General features: G+C 41.7%; 3 protein-coding genes across 3 annotated transcripts; all 3 read left to right on the plus strand.

Annotated features, from left to right (window-relative positions):
- Positions 1-375: 375 nt before the first annotated feature.
- LOC144661797 (WD repeat-containing protein 5) lies at positions 376-10,994 on the plus strand. Its single transcript, XM_078522609.1, has 12 exons — positions 376-631; positions 1,181-1,277; positions 3,866-3,939; positions 4,394-4,483; positions 5,898-5,987; positions 6,194-6,277; positions 6,862-6,917; positions 6,996-7,042; positions 7,392-7,467; positions 7,916-8,024; positions 8,493-8,580; positions 9,723-10,994. The coding sequence occupies exons 1-12, from the start codon at positions 509-511 to the stop codon at positions 9,821-9,823; spliced, it is 1,035 nt and encodes a 344-aa protein (XP_078378735.1). The 5' UTR covers positions 376-508; the 3' UTR covers positions 9,824-10,994.
- A 1,555-nt stretch (positions 10,995-12,549) lies between these two features.
- Positions 12,550-15,529, plus strand: LOC144642460 (uncharacterized). Its single transcript, XM_078501420.1, has 2 exons — positions 12,550-12,760; positions 12,849-15,529. The coding sequence occupies exon 2, from the start codon at positions 13,015-13,017 to the stop codon at positions 15,517-15,519; it is 2,505 nt and encodes an 834-aa protein (XP_078357546.1). The 5' UTR covers positions 12,550-12,760; positions 12,849-13,014; the 3' UTR covers positions 15,520-15,529.
- A 25-nt stretch (positions 15,530-15,554) lies between these two features.
- LOC144642310 (uncharacterized) lies at positions 15,555-19,721 on the plus strand. The gene is made up of 2 exons (XM_078501280.1): positions 15,555-19,569; positions 19,658-19,721. The coding sequence occupies exon 1, from the start codon at positions 15,748-15,750 to the stop codon at positions 19,138-19,140; it is 3,393 nt and encodes a 1,130-aa protein (XP_078357406.1). The 5' UTR covers positions 15,555-15,747; the 3' UTR covers positions 19,141-19,569; positions 19,658-19,721.
- The last annotated feature ends 861 nt before the right edge of the window (positions 19,722-20,582 follow it).

Here is a 20,582-nt window from a genome sequence, read left to right on the forward strand (position 1 = left end):
CCCACTTCTCCTTAAGAGTGGGCAAGCACAAAAACTTAAGTTTCAGTACTTTGGATTGGAGAGTTACTTGGGTGCAAGAAGTTTTCATAAGGCGGTTTCTGTCTCGGCATTCGGGTTCCTGGTCTCAGCCAATTTCTTTGCATGAGACCCACGCTTAGCCTGTGTAGAGCCGTCCCGCTCCCTGCCGATCTGAAAATTTATTATTCTCCTTCTTTAATCTTATTTTCAATGACAGAATAGAACGAATAAAAACCCACATAACAAACCCTGCTGGGTTTTACGCGACGCGCTCGCGACGACCTTTGCATCGTCTGGACGCATTGCGATCTTACAATACCAATACCCATACGTCTTTGCGGCTCCCTGAATCGAGTTGTTTCACGTGTGCTCTTTCAGTCCGGTTCATATAAAGTTGTTGTTCTCTGACAAAACTGATCTTTTCTCTAGCTTTACAAGCGTTACCTGGTCTAACAGAAAGGCCCTGTCTCTTGAGAGCATCAAGACACATATGGCATCGACGGAAGAAGCCGTTAAAAATGACAATCCGTCCGCTCAGCCGAATAACACTTCGGAAACCTCGAAATCTACACAACCCTCTTCAAACCCAGGGAATACTACAGCGTCCTCGAAGGTACATGTGTAAATTGAAGCTTTCAACGTTCTGTTCTGTGCCATTTGTTATATTTTGTGTACGAAGAACCGTGTGCGATTGAAGCCTGTAATATGGTCTCTAAACCTGGAGAAGTTCTTGTAAATCAATTATCAAACTTCAGTGTAATTTAACATACAGAATGTATGTCATGTTAAGCTTTAAACTGAAGTTAAAAAGCAATCAATTTTAGCATTTTGATGGCGAGAGATTTCACTTATAGCCAGGCATTAATCTTTAAGGTTTTAGCCGTTTATATTCTGAGCCAAATCGTAAATTTAAATGATTTACTGCATGTCATTTGACACATGCACAGTCTATGCAGTTGACTCTGATCTATGTCTGACACGGTGATGACCTTGGCTTGTTGTTCTCAGCTAACATTTACTGGATTCTCGTTTAGCCTCCCTGTTGTCTCCCATTCCCCCGGATTAAGGAACCTATTCTTCTACCACTGTGATCTGGCTATAAAAGTTAAATGGCCAGTATACGATGTATCTATAACAGATGTTTTATCACTTTTGCATACAGAAGCCAAACTATATACTGAAGTACACATTAGCTGGTCATACAAAAGCTATTTCCTCAGTGAAGTTCAGTCCAAATGGAGACTGGCTGGCAAGTTCTTGTAAGTTGTTAACTGTTTTCTTACCATAATTTTAAAGTGTAATCAAACTGTTTCTAATGATGGGTATTCACTTCCGTAGACTCCTTCAAGGATGTTTGCACTAATTGTTTATGCGCATCCTTACTGCGCAAGTAATTCATGTCTCAACTTCAGGTCACGCCATGCATCAAGCGGGCCAAGGAAACTTTCTAAACACATACAGGGCTAGTAGCTATTGCATTAACTTTGCTTGCAATTAGCTGGCCCACTACATTTTTTTAAATTGATCACTTTTGTCAAGGATTGTGGGAGGTGCGGTGGCCTAATTGTTAGCTAGTGCGCCGGACTCCGGATCGGGCAGTCTGAGTTCGAGCCTTGCAGCCGGGGTCTCAAAGTGCCTTTCTCCATCCAGGTGTATAAATGGGTACTGGCGACATAATGCTGGGGGGGGGGGGGAGGGTACCCTGCGATGGACTAGCATTCCATTCAGAGGGGAGTAGAAATATTTCTAGCATCTAAAAGCTACATAAACTGGGATAAGCTCCGGCAGTGTCGGCCGCATGGCTCTTGGCTTCCCTTTTGTTAAGGATTATTTTTGTTTTGCAAAAAAATTAAAAAAAATCTATGGAGTAAAAGTTTGATTTTTTTGTCCCACGTACGTTCAAACTCTGATTTTTGAGCTTTTCGTTTTGCTGTAGGACGGTTCCTAATGCCACTTTCAGGATTAAATGTTACAAAAAGGATAGCAACTCTAGGAATTAATTTACACAACGGACATACTTTTACAAAATATGACTAAGAGCATTTGCCTTTCTTTACTCATCTTGGAGATTTTTAGCTATAAACCCTGTAAACCACGCTGAATTACATGCACCAATTTTTCAAAAACAGGGTAGTTTTCCACACACTTTATCTCTGAAACAAAGTTGGTGACCCTAATTGTTTTGCATTTCTGACACAAGTAACTCATTATCTGACTGCAGTAAAATTTTACAAAAATATATTGACTACAAAATGTTCTCGCGAACACCCTTAAGCAGACACCTCCTGTAAACAGACTTTTATACCCTGACTTGTCCCTAGTCATATCTTCGAAGTTGGTTTGTGATGGTATCATCCCCCATGTCTTACAATCCTCTAATAATATTTATTACTAGTAGTAATCAGAGATCAGGGGAGTGCGTTTGACCTATAGGTAAAATAGACCCAAGGTAAGCAGGCAGTGGCAAAAAACCCGACATGGTCGGCCTACTTGTAGTATGCCTCATGTCAAAGTTAGTTACTATGCTTCAGTATCGAACCAAACGCAAGGAGGATAAGTGTGAGAAAGATTGTGTGACGAGCCAAAAGAACATAGAATGAATGAAATATTATTATGTACACAAAAATAATTATTTATTTCACTTGACCTGTTATCGTTTGGCACTGTCGTTTTCCACAAACTTCTGGAAATAGTTTTACTTCGATTTAAAATTCCACAGACATAATTCACACAGTAATCCACAGGGTTCAAAATAAAATTCGTTTGCCTGAATTTGTCGGTTGTGAAGGCTCATCCCGCTGAGAAGCCAGCACCGGGACACAATCCATATCCAACATGACGACCATTGGTGCATGCACGGGGCGACCACAGCGCCACTGGCGAGTGAAGAAATTTACGGCAAGCAGAATGGAAGAGCAAGACTCTCTGGAATGTTTGACAAGCAAATAAGATCCAAAAATCTGGAGGGACACATACCTAAGAAGGGGGGGGCCCGATCATCACACAGAAATGAAGCGCCACATTGGTGACACTGACGAAGGTCACATAGCGACCAGCGAGGCACTTTCCAGCCCTGTGGCTGCTGTGAATGAAATGTTACTTCAACATTGCAGCACTTCATTCAGTTGGCCGAAGGATGAGATTTCTTCGGTGAAAAGTAGCCGGCAAGTGTCGCAGGCCGGCACCGCCGACAGCCGGCTGCTATTTTGAACCCCTGAATCCACTACACGCATATTACATTCACACAACGAAATACGCTGGTTTACCTACAAACGAACTCCGTACGAAACTACGCATCGACTTACTCGATTTCCACTCTTTTTATGACGTTCGGTGGCTGAAGACAACTCTGCTACCTTGGATGATAACCTTCTAATGTTCTCCATGACATTTTTGGCAAAATGACAATTTTGACAACACGTTTTTAACCCTTTTTTTCAAGCAAAATAATGTTTCTAAGCTGCGTTTGGGACGCCATCTTGTTTTACATGAAATCGAGGCCATCTGTGGCTACCAGTTTCCCGGTCGAGAATTGCCCCTGCAAAAATCAATCGGGGCGGCCAATCTGGCATCCATACATAGATCTGCGCGTGCATTAAGGCTCGATTCATTCCGCATAACAGTACACAGGCATACCAACTCAAAAGACACAGGACGCAAAAACAAAATTAGGCTTGCGCTCTCCTTAGTCGAACGCAATAAGAGAAAGCTGTGAACCAGTCAGAAAATTTCCTTACTGATATAATGTACATGTGCAAAATTAATAATGATGGAATCTAGAAAAAGGTTATTACAGCCATAGGAACCTTTCTCTTTGTCCCTAACAGGAATATTCTTTATATTTCAGCTGCTGACAAGTACATAAAAATATGGGGAGCTTTTGATGGAAAATTTGAGAAAACCATATCTGGACACAAGTTGGTATGGCAAGTCTTAGCAGTAGTTAAAATATTAAAATTAGTTTATTGGAGGCTATAAAAATATGTTTTTCGTGGAGGATGTCAAAATATGGCTAATGGTGTATTGTGTAATAGCCAGTAATTTGTGTGGATAGAAAGAGATAGGGCATCAAGTTTTTGCCATATGGTTCAAGAGTAGGAATGTTGGCTTAGTTAATTTAATAATTAATGCAATATTTGCAGTACACTTTAGTTTAGAATGGTATGATATTATGTAGCTGAGACACTTCACTTTACATCAGAAAACAGTCTCTTCCCCGCTACTATGAGAGAAAAAACTTCTCATTGTTGTTTACAGGTTGTCAATATTAAATGGAGGCCCGGGCAGAAAAGTGTCCCTGGCAGTAATTATTGTCACACAGATTGCTGAAACTTGCATGTGCATTCATTAATTTTTGTTTTATTTTTTTTTTCAGGGTATTTCAGATGTCTCTTGGTCATCAGATTCAAAGCTGCTTGTTTCTGCTTCAGATGATAAAACTCTAAAAATATGGGATTTTGCCACTGTAAGTTTTATTACTGTTATCAAACCTGGCACCTAACTAAAAGTTGTATTTGTTGCAGTTAATTTTTGATCTCAGTTAATTTTTTATTTTAACTAGTTAGTTTTTTCTAACTAGTTGATTTTTTTTTAACTAGTTAAACTAATGGGGTTAGGGTTAGGGTATCATATATTAAAATAAAAAAATAGTGGTTCACCCAACGTTTCCTACGTGGCAAAGTGGATAAGGGGTTGGACAGCAAATCCAGAGGTTGAGAGTTCAAATCTAGTGCAGCTTAGTAAAAAAGAAAAAAAAATATAATAGTGCTTAGGGGAGGGGGATAGTAGCAGATAGTAGGGGAGGGTTAGTAAGGATGGGGGGGGGGGGTATGAGATATCAAGGGGGGAGGTGTTCTACTTTTTCTACTTATTAATCTAGAATAATAATAAAAAAAACTAGTTAGAAAAAATAACTCAACTAGTTAAAATAAAAAAATTAACTAAGATCAAATTTAACTGCAAAATATTCTCTATATCACTCACCTTATAGCCAACCTGCTAATACAGATGCTTCTTGTGGTCATTACCATGTATGTATTAACTAACCCTCCAAGTTAAGATCATTTTAGTCGCCATGGCGACTAAAATTTTGGAGGTGGCGACTAAATTTGAACCAAGGTCGCCAGCCTGGCAACTAAAATTGAGAGGAAGGATTGAAAGCATCAGCTTAATTTGGTGACTCAAATTTTTCACTGGCGACCAAAACTTGAGTAGTTGGTGGCCAAATGGCCACTAAGGAAAAAAATAAACTTGGAGGGTTGTTAACAGGGTTCAACTGAACCTTGGTCCAAACATTCTCTATGTTTTATAATGTATGTGTGTACTTCACTAGATATAAGTGTTAACTGGTGTGTTTCTCAGGAGCGGACGTTCCAGGTTCGAGCCTCGGCCGGGGTCACTGTGTTGTGTTCTTGAGCAAGACACTTTACTTTTATAAATACTGACCCACAAAAATCCTATTGTTCTCTCTCTGCAATAGGGTGTATTTTGAATATTGCAACTATGAACCAAAACATCAGTGTGGAAGCAACTGAAATCGTCGATGTGATGCAGAGAGAGAAAAATAGGGTTTTAGGTGGCCTCAGCTGCCTGCAGTATATCCAATAATGCTGTGAGCTGAAGTAATTATCTATCAAATAGTGCCTCTCTTTACCTGGTTGTATAAATGGGTACTGGCGAAATAATGCTGGGGGTACGCTGCAATGGACTAGCATCCCATCCAGCGAGGAGTAGGAATATTCCTAGCTGTTTAATGCTATCGAAACTGGGATAACCTCCAGCAGTATGCACCACTTGGCTCGAGGCTGCCCTTAAATTGAAAGCCATGAATTTTAAACTGTTTGTGTAATGCTAACCTGTTGTTGATGTTCTCCTTTCAGGGAAAATGTCTCAAGACTCTTAAAGGGCACAGCAATTATGTATTTTGTTGTAACTTCAACCCTCAGTCTAATCTCATTGTCTCCGGCTCTGTAAGTACTATAGGTGTAACATTGTCTAGAATGCAATTATAGTGGAAATAATTAAGGAGTTATTATTGGTACATTTGTAAATGTTGATTGTTTTCCACTTTCACGTATTTTGTTGTGCATCTGGAGGTAAACTTTAACTGACTTTACTGCTGAAAAACTCAAATGTTGTCCTTTTAAAACTGTCTTTATTTGTTTTCATGAACCAGTTTGATGAGAGTGTACGCATTTGGGATGTCAAGACAGGAAAGTGCTTAAAGACATTACCTGCTCATTCAGATCCTGTCACGGCAGTAAGAAAAAAAATACTTTTTTTAATTTTATGTTATGTTAGAAACGGCTTAGTGCCCCAGGGGGGTACTTGCAGTATACATGACGGGGGGTCCGACTGAGCTTCATATTGCGAACCCAAAAAAATACATGAGCCTGAAATTTTACACCCAAAAAAATACCTGGCATCAAAATTCTCTACCCCAAAAAGTACAAGACATAGCACCTCGATACTTATTTATTCAATGAAACAGACTTTAAGACCTAAAAAAATACATGACAGATCTCTTGACCCAAAAAAATACCGAGGGTGTAAATTGTCAACCCTAAAAAATACGTCTGAACCTCCCCGTCATGTATACTGCAAGTACCCCCCCCCCCCCCTGGGCTTAGTGCTTTCAAGGCTCTTGTGCTGCATTGTACATGATTTTTGTAAAATTTGTTTTGAATGACTTTGGGACACTAGATCTGCTCATAACCTATATTTTAATGTTACTGAAACATACTGTTTCAAGGTTTCATGCATACTTGTAAGTTTGTTGTATTTCATGATTTTATTGTCTGCTTTTCCTCAGATATTATTTATTGTCTGACTGTGTTTTTGCAGGTTCATTTTAACAGAGATGGAGCTCTGATTGTATCAAGTAGTTATGATGGTCTTTGGTAAGTTACTTGCTCATCTGTTTTTGTTTGTTGTCATGCTGTTTTGTTGACAATTTACTTTGTATTTGTTGTCCTTAGTCGCATCTGGGATACAGCTTCTGGACAATGCCTCAAGACTCTTATAGGTCAGTTCCTTAAATATCCTGTCTAAAGCTGTTAAACAACAATCTCAAAATAAGATATTATTTTGTTAATGTTTTCAACAGCCCCACAAGCTACATGTAAGAAAATTAAAAGAAATTTGATCTGTCAGTAACAGAAAGTTGATTACTTTGTTACTTTATTTGTAACGTGGGTACTGTTGTTGCAACAATGTTGCATTCAAAGTTGTCCTGTGTAACATGGATAGAAAATCACTGTTAAAAATCATCATTAAAATCATGTCATGTAACTTCGTCTTAATCTTTACAAGTTGTAGCGAATTACTGCTTAATACAGTTATTAACTTGGAAAAATGTTATTTTCTGATTTCAGATGATGACAATCCACCAGTGTCATTTGTGAAATTTTCTCCTAATGGAAAGTACATATTAGCTGCGACGTTAGACAAGTGAGTTTAAAGTGGTCATAGTTGGGCTATGTCACGCAATTAATAATTTTAGGCAATTTTGGCACTGACCAACCGGTCATAGAATTAACTGAAATATCACAATAACGGCTTAAAACTGTAGAATAACTCAAACGGAAAATAAAAAGGCCAAAAAGGGTTATGTACATGGGCAGAATTCGAGAAGATTAAAACGGATTGCTTTCGGGTAAACTTGAAAAATGTCGGCCCGACTTCTTTCAAGTGTATCTCAATTTGTAGGAAAGTGTCATTTACAGTCCTCAAAAGTCACCCTTGTTTGTTATGTGGCAGTGATTTTGCTAAAAAATGACTTTTGCTTTGCTAAATAAATTTGAAGTTTACAGCTCTTAATTAACGAAAATAAATGGAATTTCTTAAAATACCTTGACCTAGCCCCTTTAAATAGTTCCTTTTTTACATTATTTTTCAGCACCCTGAAACTATGGGATTACAGCAAAGGAAAGTGTCTGAAAACTTACACTGGTCACAAGAATGAAAAATACTGTATATTTGCCAATTTCTCAGTTACAGGGGGAAAGGTATGGCAATAATAATTGTATTTCATTGTTTACTGCCCTAACCTAGTTTATAAAGTTTGAAAATTTGATGTCATCCAAATTTAACCAAGGAAAATTCAAAGGAACATATCTGGGCAAATTTTAAGTATAAATGGCAAATGTGTAGTACATACTGTGTACAATTTCAAGTGGATTCAGTTCATACATTTATATCTGTGGATGGAGTCTCTTTTCTGCACTGTATGTGGTGTGTTCTGCCAAAATATTCTTTCAAAACTGTCAGTTAAGTTGGCATTATGTATTTGAAAAAATTTTAATGAATGACTCTTTGCTTCTGTAGAATTGGTTGATTGCCTGCGAATACAGCCGCCTCTCATTGCTTCTGCTACTCTTAGTAGCGAAAGTAATGAGAGGCGGCTGTTTTTGCAGGGTAATTGGTCGAATGTGTTTAACTTTTATCTCACTGGCATTTTTTACTTAATATGGTAGTGGATAGTATCTGGATCAGAAGATAACATGGTGTATATTTGGAATCTACAATCCAAGGAAGTAGTACAGAAGCTGGAGGGACACAGTGGTATGTTATTTGTTTCTTAATGGAGTAGCACTTCATGACTGTTTCTCACCACTATTGACAATATCAGCACCTCCCCCCCCCCCCCCTTCAAAAAGCCAAAGCATTCACGACTTTAGAAACAAGAAGAAATCTGGGATGAGTCGCATCTTACAAAGGCCTGTGCAATCGTTACTGCTAAATAGATAGATAGATAAAACTTTATTTTGACACAATAATAACAAAAGCTAAAAGCTTGTGGGGTCGTGTATTTAAATTAACTATGCTAAGATTAAAGTTACATTTAAAAAATCTCAAATTATTCTTATATTTACAGTAAAATTAATTATTTAATTAAATACTAACTAGACTGTTGCTATGTATACTAAATGATTACAATTAACTAACTAAAAACTAATTATATATAAAAATCACTGTGTCTGTGGCGGGTTGTTGAAGCCGACAGCGCGTTAAAACTAAAATCTTTAAAATATGCATGCTCTATTGAAAGCTATATTGTTCCATTAACGGCCCCACAGGTGAGTGTGAGATGAGCTTTGCCCCAGATTTCTTCTCATTTTTAAAGTGGCAAATGAAAAGAATACTGCTTGAATCAGTCGAGAACATTTTAATTTTAAACTTTTAGGTTTTATTCAGCAAATGATTGTTGAGGAAGTAATGTAAAGCATCTTCTTATCATTTTTTATTTTCATCATCGTCATTTATGTTTTGCCATTGTATAAGCCCAAAAAAAAAATTGTCAGCCCTGAATAAGTTTTAATACAGTCAACTTTCTCATAACCGACACCTTTAAGACAGACACTTGGTGTTGGTCCCATACCTGCTGTTTTTCAGTCATTTTTCTGTAACTAAAACTCCCTTTAAGACGTACACCACACCTCTCAAATACGGAAAGTTAGAGCCGTTCCCAACCGTGTCCGTTTAGAGAAAGTTCACTGTACAGTGAAATCCTAATTTTCTTAAAAAAAACTCCAGACAGATAACTGAAACTTAAAGTCGTTTTGCCTTCGATTTACTTCAGTCAGTCGCACTCTACAATTTTACCCCCGATTTCTTGAACCCCCTTGGTTTCCCTCGGAGGTTCAAGAAATCTGCATTTCATTGTAAACTGGTACTGTCTTATAAAGGGGCATTTTTTTTTTCAGACGTGGTCCTATGTTCAGCATGCCATCCGACAGAGAATATCATCGCGTCTGGTGCCCTGGAAAATGACAAAACCATAAAGATCTGGAAATCAGATTCATAGCAGAAGCTACGCTGGCTACACGCCCTTCTACATTGTACCTTTGCTATGGAAATATGTACAGCTTTACAAGTTATGCCCAGAAGTATTATGGACTGCTCATAGTTTTCTCTTTTAGAGCGTAGAGCTGCTGTTGCTACTTTAGGCAGTAGCTGTGGATAATTAAGTTATTTTTTGCGCTACGTGCATGTGTTTTTGCTAGTTTCTCTTGGCTAAAGTTTATATTCGTACTCTCTTGAGCATCCTCCTTGGTGAAACAAGGTAAACCCTTTTAATGACTGTCACCAAATGAAAACCAACTAAAGGTATTCGCATCTGGCCAATCATAGCAAAGGCAAGCATTGTAAAGAACCAATCAGGACTCGAAGCAAATACGTGCAACAGGTGCGAAGCGCGAAAAAATACACGTCAGCCAAGACATTAATTTGCTCGTGACTGGTTGAAAAAACTGCACGAGTTTTTCTAGCCAATGCGAAGGTTAAGCAAACGAAACAAAAGCGTAGCCAAAGACGTTGTTATTTGAAACACAATCGTAAAGCACGCCAACTACTTAAAACTAAAACCCTGATATCATATTAAAGCGAAAACCATAAACCACAGTGGGACATTCGTTCAAATTGTTTTGCACATGTGATTCTGTTCATTAACTTGCCTCCATAACTGTCACGGGGGCCCAAATCTCCTGAACATCCGTTACTAAAATTGTCACGCAACACTCCACCCGAAGTAACGTCCTCAAGGTAAAATACACTGACTAAAGCATTCCGTTTAATATGCGTCCTCTTTCTGTTTTGTTCTGTTTTTTTTTTATTAATTCCTAATTTCTCTTTACCTATTTATAACAAATTCAAGTAGACTAAGCACCTGATCTCAGTATTATTGAAAGATGACACATTTATTACAACTGACCAAGTTCTCCCAGGAAGGACATTATAGAAATGTATGAAAATATTTAGAACTTTTATACATACTCATCCTTGTACTTTTGTCGAACAGTAACATTTGCACTTTGTTGAAACTAATGTATCCGAGTCCTTTTCGAGGTCGTGTATCATATACTGCATTAAACATAGTTGTTTTTCAAACAGAACAGTGTTTCTTCAAATTATGTCTTGTAATTATATAGATCAAAAATAAAATGAATTGGAGTAAAAAATATATTGCTTGTTTGTTCTGAGTTTCTTCAGATTTAATTCGGTTTGCCAATGGTGTCAACGCTCCAATTTCCTAAGTCGTTCGTGTGGCTGGAGTTAGGCGATGGGCAAGCAAGGTGATGGGGATTAGTCAACGTGATAAGTTTGATGAAGCGTTAACCGAAACCTGAAATAGGAATGCATGAATCTAGCATTAAAATCTCATTTCCCAGCCCAATTTTTGCCTGTATCAAATTTCCCTGCATATAGTTTTCACGACTTTCCAAATCCCAGTTCCAGTGACCCAAATCACACATAACCAGTGAACATTTGCCCAAAACCCAGTTCCCATTTTACCCCTTCAGCCTCAAGTAAGAGAAAAGGGACTGCTCGTAGTCTTTCCTTTTGCTATCAATATGAAATTACTTGAAAGGAAACCTTGCACTCTCGAGCCCTTGTCGATAGGTTGCTATCGGTCAGCGGACATGGCGCGAGAGATGAGAGACGGTGTGTGCTGTTAGACGGCTCGTGATGAGAGACGGTACACGACGAGGGGCGGTGTATGGGTGTGCGGCCCTTGTTGAGAGGTGGCACGTGTCGAGAGAAGGCGCGTGCTGGAGGCGGCTCGTGTATCGAAAAACAAAACTAGAATCGTGAGGCAAACCGTGTAGTTTAGGGTTCCACCGCCATTCCCTCACAAATTTTAAATAATGTCCTTGAAAGAGAAAAAGCAATCGATTCTACACTCTTTGTGGTCATCACGTATCGTGAAATTTGGGGCTCAAGACCAAGGACCTTTTTCAGCTTTTTGTAACACGTACTTTGTTTACTTTTCTTTTTCCTGCGCCGCAAGCTTTTACGCGCCGCTTTTGCGCATTTTGAACTGAGATAGACGAGCTGCTTCTAGGTGGAAGCCTGTTCGAGGCGTTCGGTTAGAGGGAAACGGTGCGAAAAGAAGCTAAAAGAAAGTGGGGAGGGGACTGGGGTGTGGGGAGGGACTTCCTCTCCCTAGTCACCTCCCTATTTTTTCGCCCGCCGTTTTCATCTGTTACTCACTATTCTTCGCGCTGTTCCCCACTTACCGAACGCCTGGAAAAGAGGGTCTGGATGGGGTTTAAGTTTAATTTTTAGTGTTTGATGCAATACTGGCCAATTTTTTAATGTTTACTGTTTCCAGAGGAAAATACTTTTAACCAGGCATAACTAATCGATGATCAATGACATCAATTGGTAATCAATGAGTAATCGATGGGTAATCAGTTGATCAGTCATTGATTATTGGCGATGATCAATGAGTAATCGATGACTAATCGAAGCCCAAAAATTTTGTGGCCTATCGATTACGCATCGATGACATCGATTACTCATTGATGTGATTGATTACTTATTGATGTTATTGATAACTCATCGATGACCCATCGATTACTCATCGACTATTATACTGCGCACAAAAAACACATTTATTGCTTTCTTGTACCCTTTTTTCGTTTGAGATTAGAAGTTTTTAAATCTGTGTTAGACGTACTTTTCTTTATAACTGGCGTTTCTGTTGACGAAAATTACCCTTTCATAAAAAGTGCAATTGTTACCGCGCTATGCAAATTTTCTCTTTGTTTTTGTATTCCCTTGCGTTTTCCTATTTTCGTGGCACGTTGTCGTTTTGTAATTAGTATTCCGTTTAGTGGTTGTAATTTTCGTTTTCGTGCAGTATAAGCTTGTTGTTTAACGTCGTATGGTCGTACGCTTCCCTTTCAAGTTTCGTCGCATTGCTATGTTTCTTTTCTCATTACGAAGTGTCACCGATAAGGTTAGTTTGTGTTCCTCCGTCATTCGTTTCCTCCGTCGTTTCGTTTTTTACCTTCCCTCACTATCTTGTAATTTAATTTCTTTCCTAGAACTAACGCGCTGGTACGGGACGTTTGTTTTACCTGTTCAGCAAGTATCTATCGGGACGTAAAATAAATTGTTGTGATTGTGTAGTGTTCGCTGTTTTGGTTAGCGGCTACATACCGTTCTTATCGACTCTTCTTCGACCTGTGTTTGCGGAGGACGACGTCGAAAATGGCTACAAGCGACGAAATGTTTGACGAAGGCGTTCGACGTTTAGAAGAAGTCAAGCGACTACGTCGATCTGTTACGGCGTACAAAGGTCATTTGACAAGAGCGTACGATGGGATTAAATCGTTGTGTTCTAATCCAGGATCTCTCAGTGAAATTATGACAAGAAAGAGTGCCTTGGATGATTTATTTGCAAGATACTCGGCGGCGGTTCAATGTTTACTTCAGACTGTGGTGGATTTGGAGGATCAGGAAAGGATCTCGCTCGACCATCGCCACGAGGTTCACGAAAAGGCCCTCTTCGATGAAGAGTTTACGGAATGGTTTTACTCGGCGAGGCAGTTTGTTTCTGTTGAAACAGAATTGACACGTGTTTCCACTCCAGTCGTTATTCCGCCCGAGATACCCCGCGAGTTACCACGCGAGACTCCGCTCGAGACTCCACGCGTTTCCGCCTTTGGCCCAATTTCGCCCGAGTTACCACGCGAGACTCCGCTCGTGACACCACGTGATGTTCCACGGGATACACCACGCGAACAATTATTCCAAAGAGGACCTGGTTCTTCGGCAAAAGACTATTCACATAATGGTTCGCGTAGATCAAGTTCAAGTAAATCGTCAAAGACAAGGCTTGCGTTTGCTCAGTTGAGACTAAGAAAGCTCGAACAGGAGCAGAAGTTGGAGGCAAAGAAACAAGAGCTTGAAGTGCAAAGGTTGGAGGTCGAAATGCAAAGGCGGCTCCTGTGTGCACGCATGGAAGTTGAGCAAGCTCAGATCGAGTTGTCTGATGGAAGTGGCGAGAGTGGCGATGGCAATACTAGACCAACGAATCTTCCCTTGCTACCCAAGCAGACGTTACAAGAGACCGTTGACAGATATTTATCTTCATGTGATGACGACCGGTCGGGATCAGCTCCGATTCCGCCTCTTCAGCCTAAGAAAGATTTCCCAGGCAGGGACATTTCTGACAAACCCGAAAGAGTAGATGCCCCAGAGGAGCAAAGTATTTTAAAGGTGCAGCAGGAAGCTATGAAAAGACACGACGAGGCAGTACGTCTAATGGCCTCTGGTCTTGAGAAGATTGAGATGCCCAAAAGAGAGTTTCTAACTTTCGATGGCGACCCGAAGAGGTACCCTCGGTTTATTAAGAGTTTCGAGATAAACGTGGAACGGCGAGTGGAAAAGGACGACGAAAAACTTTCTTACCTAATACAGTACTGTAAGGGCGCTGCAAAGGACGCTATCGAGAACTGTTTGATGTTACCGCCTGATGAAGGTTACAAAGAAGCAAAGGTGATCTTACGTAAGAACTTTGGTCAGAAGCATACTGTTGTGAGAGCGTTCATCGACAAGGTTGTCAAAGGACCTCCGATTCGTGCCTGGGAGTCTGAGAAATTGTCTCAATTGGCTCGTGACATGAAGAATTGTGCCCTGAACTCAGAGCACATGCATTACAAAGCTGACATCAATTCTATGGACACGCTTAAGAGGATAGTTATGAGACTTCCACCTCATCTGCAAGCTAAGTGGGCCGAGGAGTCAAACAAGCTCATCGAGGCAGAGACTGAACCAAAATTTTCTCACCTGGCCACCTTTGTTGAGAAGAGGGCAACTGTGGCAAACACTGCGTTTGGAAAGCTGGTGGGAGCAAAGCCAGAAGGGGATATTAAATCTAAACCTCGTCGAAGACCAGGAGGCGATCCCCCGGCTACTGTGACATCTCTTGGGATTCAGTCAACAACTAGCGGACGTACCTCAAACGGCCCGTCACCCAGTCAACCCTCCGTCGGTCCTGTTGCCCAAGGTACGGGTAAACAGGTTACGCCTCTCGCTCGCCTGTTCTGCAACGGCGCACACAGTTTGGAAAGATGCTTCAAGTTCCGAGACAAGACCTATGACGAACAAAAGGAGTTCGTGTTGACCAAGAGGTTGTGCGTCAACTGCTTGAAAACAAATCACCTCGCTAGACGATGTACATTCAGAAAGCCGTGCCTTTTCAGTGGTTGCGGGCAACGTCATCATTCACTCCTCCATCCACCGCCAGCTGCGCTCGAAGGTGTCGAGAGGCCCGCAAGCTGTACCACTCGAGAGACCTCGCCAGAAGATATTCCTCAGAACGGCGCCAGTGGGGCCGGCCCATTGCAAGACGTCCAGTGTGCGGCTGTCAATACTGGAAGTTCCCGTGTTAGCTTGCAAATAGTTCCAGTGAGAGTTCGAGGTAGAGAAAGCAGTCCAGAAATTGAGACCTACGCGTTCCTGGATAACGGCTCTGATACGACTCTCTGTTTGAACAGTCTAGCCGAAAGCCTGGGTGTATCCGGGAAACCTGTTCACTTCTCGCTGTCTTCGATAAATGCTGAAAATACCCCCAGATCTGGATACGAAGTGGCATTGAATGTGGTGGCTCTTGATGGCGATGATACCATTCTTCTGGACAAGGTGTGGACTGTCGATCGACTTCCCATTTCTAAGCGAAGTGTTCCTTCAGACGAAGACGTGAGTCAGTGACCTCACTTGAAGGGCATAAAGTTCCCAAGACTTGACGGAGAGAAGGCTATTAGCATACTTATCGGAAACGATGTGCCAGAAGCGCATTGGGTCCATGAAGAGAGACGTGGGAGACGAAAACAGCCATATGCAGTTAGGACTCCCCTCGGTTGGGCGCTTATCGGTCGCCTGAACAACTCCCCAGCAGCAAATGAAGCCCACGTTAACTTCGTAAGAGGCAGCCAAGAAATGTTGTCCAGCCAGCTCAGGCGGATGTATGATGCAGAGTTCAGCGAGTGTCTGGCAAGCAGCAAGTTGGCCATGTCAAGTGAAGATCGCCGAGCTCTTGCCATCCTTGAAAACTCAGCCCATTTAGTGGACGGCCATTATGAACTGGCCTTACCCTGGCGTTACAGGCCTCCTTCTTTGATGAACAATCGTTGCGTTGCTTTGCGCAGGCTTCATTTCCTCGAGAAGAGATTCCAGAAAGATTCGTCCTTGAAGGAGAAGTATTGTAAGACCATGAATGAGTACATCGCGAAGGGTCATGCCAGAAAGGTTCCAGACGACCAGATAGACCCTGGTAGCAAGCCTTTGTGGTACCTGCCTCACCACCCAGTCATCCATGAGCACAAACCTGGCAAAGTAAGAGTGGTCTTTGATTGCGCAGCTCGATTTGGCGATACTTCTCTTAATGACCAGTTACTCCAGGGCCCCGACCTGACAAACAACCTTACAGGTGTGTTACTTAGATTTCGGCAAGAATCGGTTGCGTTGATGGCAGATGTGGAGCAGATGTTCCATCAAGTTCGTGTGGCACCCGATGACTGTCATGCTTTGCGGTTCCTCTGGTGGGAAGATGGAGACTTGTCCAAGATCCCAGTTGACCATCAGATGCTAGTACATCTATTTGGCGCTACATCTTCTCCTTGCTGTGCAAGTTTTGCCCTCAAGAAAACAGCGAAAGATTTTGGGCGCGATTTCGATGCTCAGACTGTGGACAGTGTGAACCGTAACTTTTATGTCGATGATTGTTTAAAATCTGTGGCGACAGTTCCTGAAGCATCCAGACTCGCAGATCAACTTGTGAAGTTGTTGGCCAAAGGAGGATTCCACCTTACTAAATGGATCAGCAACAGCCGTGAGGTCTTGGAAGATATCCCGTCCGGTGAGAGAGCACCGTCCATTGCTAATTTGGATTTAGAAGGCCTGCCTATTGACCGCGCTTTGGGCACCCAGTGGGACGTGGCAGCAGACACGCTTAGTTTTCGCGTTAAGGAAAGACCAGTTCCTGACACCAGGAGGGGAATCCTGTCCCTGATATCTAGCCTTTACGATCCTCTTGGATTCGCAGCGCCTCTCATACTACCGGCCAAAGTTCTCTTACAAGAGTTGTGCAGGCTCGACTTTGGTTGGGATGAAACCGTCCCAGACGAGACATTGGTTAAATGGAGGGCGTGGTTAGATGATCTTCCAAATCTTAAACTCGTAAGCTGGCCGCGATGCTTGAAGCCAAAAGACTTCGGAGTGCTCCACAGCATTCAGCTGCATCACTTTTCGGATGCCTCAGAAGTGGGATATGGAGCAGCATCCTATCTTCGCCTCGTGAACGACCAGGGAAGAGTTCATTGTGGATTGATTATGGCCAAGTCACGTGTTGCCCCTTTGAAGACCGTTACAATTCCCAGGATGGAACTGACTGCTGCTGTGGTTTCGGTCAAGCTGCATAGCTTTATCACAGAGCAACTTGATCTGCCGATAAACAAAACGGTATTTTGGACAGATTCCACAATAGTACTCCAATACATCAGAAACGAAGCAAGAAGGTTCCATACGTTCGTCGCAAACCGACTGTCGGTGATCCACGACGCCTCTTCCCCATGCCAGTGGCGACACGTTGATTCGCTGCGTAACCCAGCAGATTACGCCTCCAGAGGTTTCTCCATCACTGAAGCCCAGAAATCACAGCTTTGGTTTAACGGACCAGCCTTTTTAGGACGAGAGGAGGTTGAATGGCCAAAGCAGCCTGATGAGGTCCCAGACCTGTCCAAAGATGATCGTGAGCTTAAGACAAAGAAAGTTCAAGTTCACATGTTGGTGCAAGAAGACAAGCTCTTAACACGTTATTCCTCCCTCAACAAGTTATTGACCTCTGTCGCATGGTTGCTTCGATACAAGAAATATTTACGCCACCAGTCAGGAGAGGTTAAGAGAAACCTGACAGTTGACGAAATTGTTGCAGCGACTAGAGAGGTAGTTAAACTGGTCCAGAAACAAGCTTTCCCCAAAGAATTGGCAGTTCTCTTAAGGATCCCGCAGGGTACTCCGTCTCGTATTTCCGCTACACGAAAGAACAAGTTTACCTTTGTGGGGTACGTTAGTCCTCTTCGGAAACTTAGCCCAGTGATTATCGATGGTGTCATTTGCGTCGGAGGTCGCCTGGAAAGAGCCACTATTGAACTGAGTGCCAAACATCCCATGATTCTGCCCAGCAAACATCATGTTACTGAACTGATCATAAGAGATTACCACGAAAGAGAAGGCCACGTGGGTGCTGGTCAAGTGCTCGCCGGTATAAGGCAGAAATTTTGGATTCTGAGGGGCCACGCGGCTGTGCGGCGAGTTATTGGAAAATGCCTTAAGTGTCGCTTCTGGAACGCTAGGCCATGTGAGCAAGTAATGGCCCCTTTACCTAGTGCAAGAGTTGAGCCTTGTCTTCCCCCCTTTTCGTCCGTGGGTGTGGACTACTTTGGGTCGATTATGGTCAAGTTGAGACGCAGTCAAGTCAAGAGATACGGCTGTGTATTTACATGCTTAGCCATACGGGCGGTGCACATAGAGATTGCTCACGAGCTCACAGCTGATTCGTTTATTCAAGCCTTCTCAAGATTTGTTTGCAAACGAGGTTCGCCGATTGAAGTTTTCAGTGACAACGGAACTAACTTTAGAGGTGCCGAAACTGAGATCAAGACCGCTATGGAGAAATGGAATCCCGATCGTATCGACAATTGCTTGAGGACGCGTGGGGTAAAGTGGAATTTCAATCCCCCTCATGCAAGCCATGCAGGAGGTGTATGGGAAAGAATGATTCGCTCAATTCGCAAGATTCTCCGTGCACTCTTGGGTTCTCAGATCGTGGACGATGAGACTCTCGGAACCCTTATGGCAGAAGTAGAGAAGATATTAAATGATCGTCCTCTTACTCCCCCGACAAGTGATTCGAAAGATCCTGAGCCTCTCACGCCGAATAAGTTGCTTCTACTGCGACCGAATGTATGTGTTCCTCCTGGAGAATCAGAGGCTGTTCACGTCTATGGCGGTAAACGCTGGAAACAAGCCCAGTACCTCGCAAACATCTTTTGGAAACGTTGGATGCGGGAATATTTACCAACACTTCAAGTCAAACAGAAATGGCTCCGCCCACGACCGAACCTATCTGTTGGAGACCTTGTTCTTGTCATTGGCGAAAATTCTCCGCGTGGCCGCTGGCCAAAAGGAGTTGTGCAGGAGGTGTTTCCGGATCGCCATGGAAACGTTCGACAAGTCATCGTTAGAACGTCGACTTCGGTCTTACGGCGTGATATTCGGAAATTATGCCTCTTGGAAGGAGCATCAGAATTGAATGTGCAGAGTGGGACTTGACTGAACTTTGTTTAAAATACTCTAAGTTGAACTGACTAACTGGAACTTTGCTTAAAGCACTTAGATTAGCTTTAAGTGACTTTGGACAATGTGTTAAGTGAACAGTGCTTAAGCGCTTTAAGAGACTTTGAACACTAGCTTTAAGTACTTGGTCTATTTTGTTTGGAAAGGCTTATTTTTCGGTGTGCGCCTTTCGGGGCCGGCATGTTACCGCGCTATGCAAATTTTCTCTTTGTTTTTGTATTCCCTTGCGTTTTCCTATTTTCGTGGCACGTTGTCGTTTTGTAATTAGTATTCCGTTTAGTGGTTGTAATTTTCGTTTTCGTGCAGTATAAGCTTGTTGTTTAACGTCGTATGGTCGTACGCTTCCCTTTCAAGTTTCGTCGCATTGCTATGTTTCTTTTTTCATTACGAAGTGTCACCGATAAGGTTAGTTTGTGTTCCTCCGTCATTCGTTTCCTCCGTCGTTTCGTTTTTTACCTTCCCTCACTATCTTGTAATTTAATTTCTTTCCTAGAACTAACGCGCTGGTACGGGACGTTTGTTTTACCTGTTCAGCAAGTATCTATCGGGACGTAAAATAAATTGTTGTGATTGTGTAGTGTTCGCTGTTTTGGTTAGCGGCTACAGCAATTATCTTCCGGCATGTCGAGACATGAAGTGCTAATCACAAAAACAGACGGTTTGTGCAAAATATAACCTTACCCAACTCTTTATTCAATAACAAAACAACTGAACAGGAACCAACCAGTCTGAAAAGGAAACTAAGAAGTACCATACGAATCGACTACGTGGTTTTAAGATTTCTTTCGGTTGATGTTTTCAGCAAAGTAAAACTGCTTTGGCTTAGGAAAACAGCCGGCGTAAGCAGTTACATTACGCACCTGAAGGAGATGATCTTGATGAGTAATGAATGAAACGAATGACTAATCAATGCAATCGATGACTAATCGATAACCAAAAATTTTGTGGCCTATCGATTAGTCATCGATTATTCATTGATCATCGGCAATAATCAATGACTAATCAACTGATTACCAATCGATTACTCATTGATTACTCATTGATTTCATTGATGTCATTGATGTCATCGATTTCGTGAAAGAAAAAACATTGTTTTTTAGCATTGAAAATTCTTATCTACTCTTCGAAAAGTGGTAATAAAATCACTCATAAAATAAAAGAAAATTTTCGGTTTTCTCCTCGGAAATCTTCCGTAGTCTTCATCATCTTCGGTAGTCTCAGGATATCTCGGTAGTCTTCGAAAATCTTCGGTAGTATTCGTGGGAAAATGGCTGAAAACTTTTTGATATACCAAACAAAATGATATTGGCCCCTTTTGAGCCGTTTTTGTTTCTTTCTGGATAAAATTTACTGTAACAGTAAATTTTTTACTGTTAGAGTTAAAATGCCTAAAATTCTACTGTTTTATGTTACAGAAC

This window comes from Oculina patagonica, chromosome 1 (genome assembly GCF_052425735.1).
Source record: "Oculina patagonica isolate OP01 chromosome 1, crgOcupat, whole genome shotgun sequence".
Lineage (NCBI taxonomy): Eukaryota > Metazoa > Cnidaria > Anthozoa > Scleractinia > Oculinidae > Oculina > Oculina patagonica.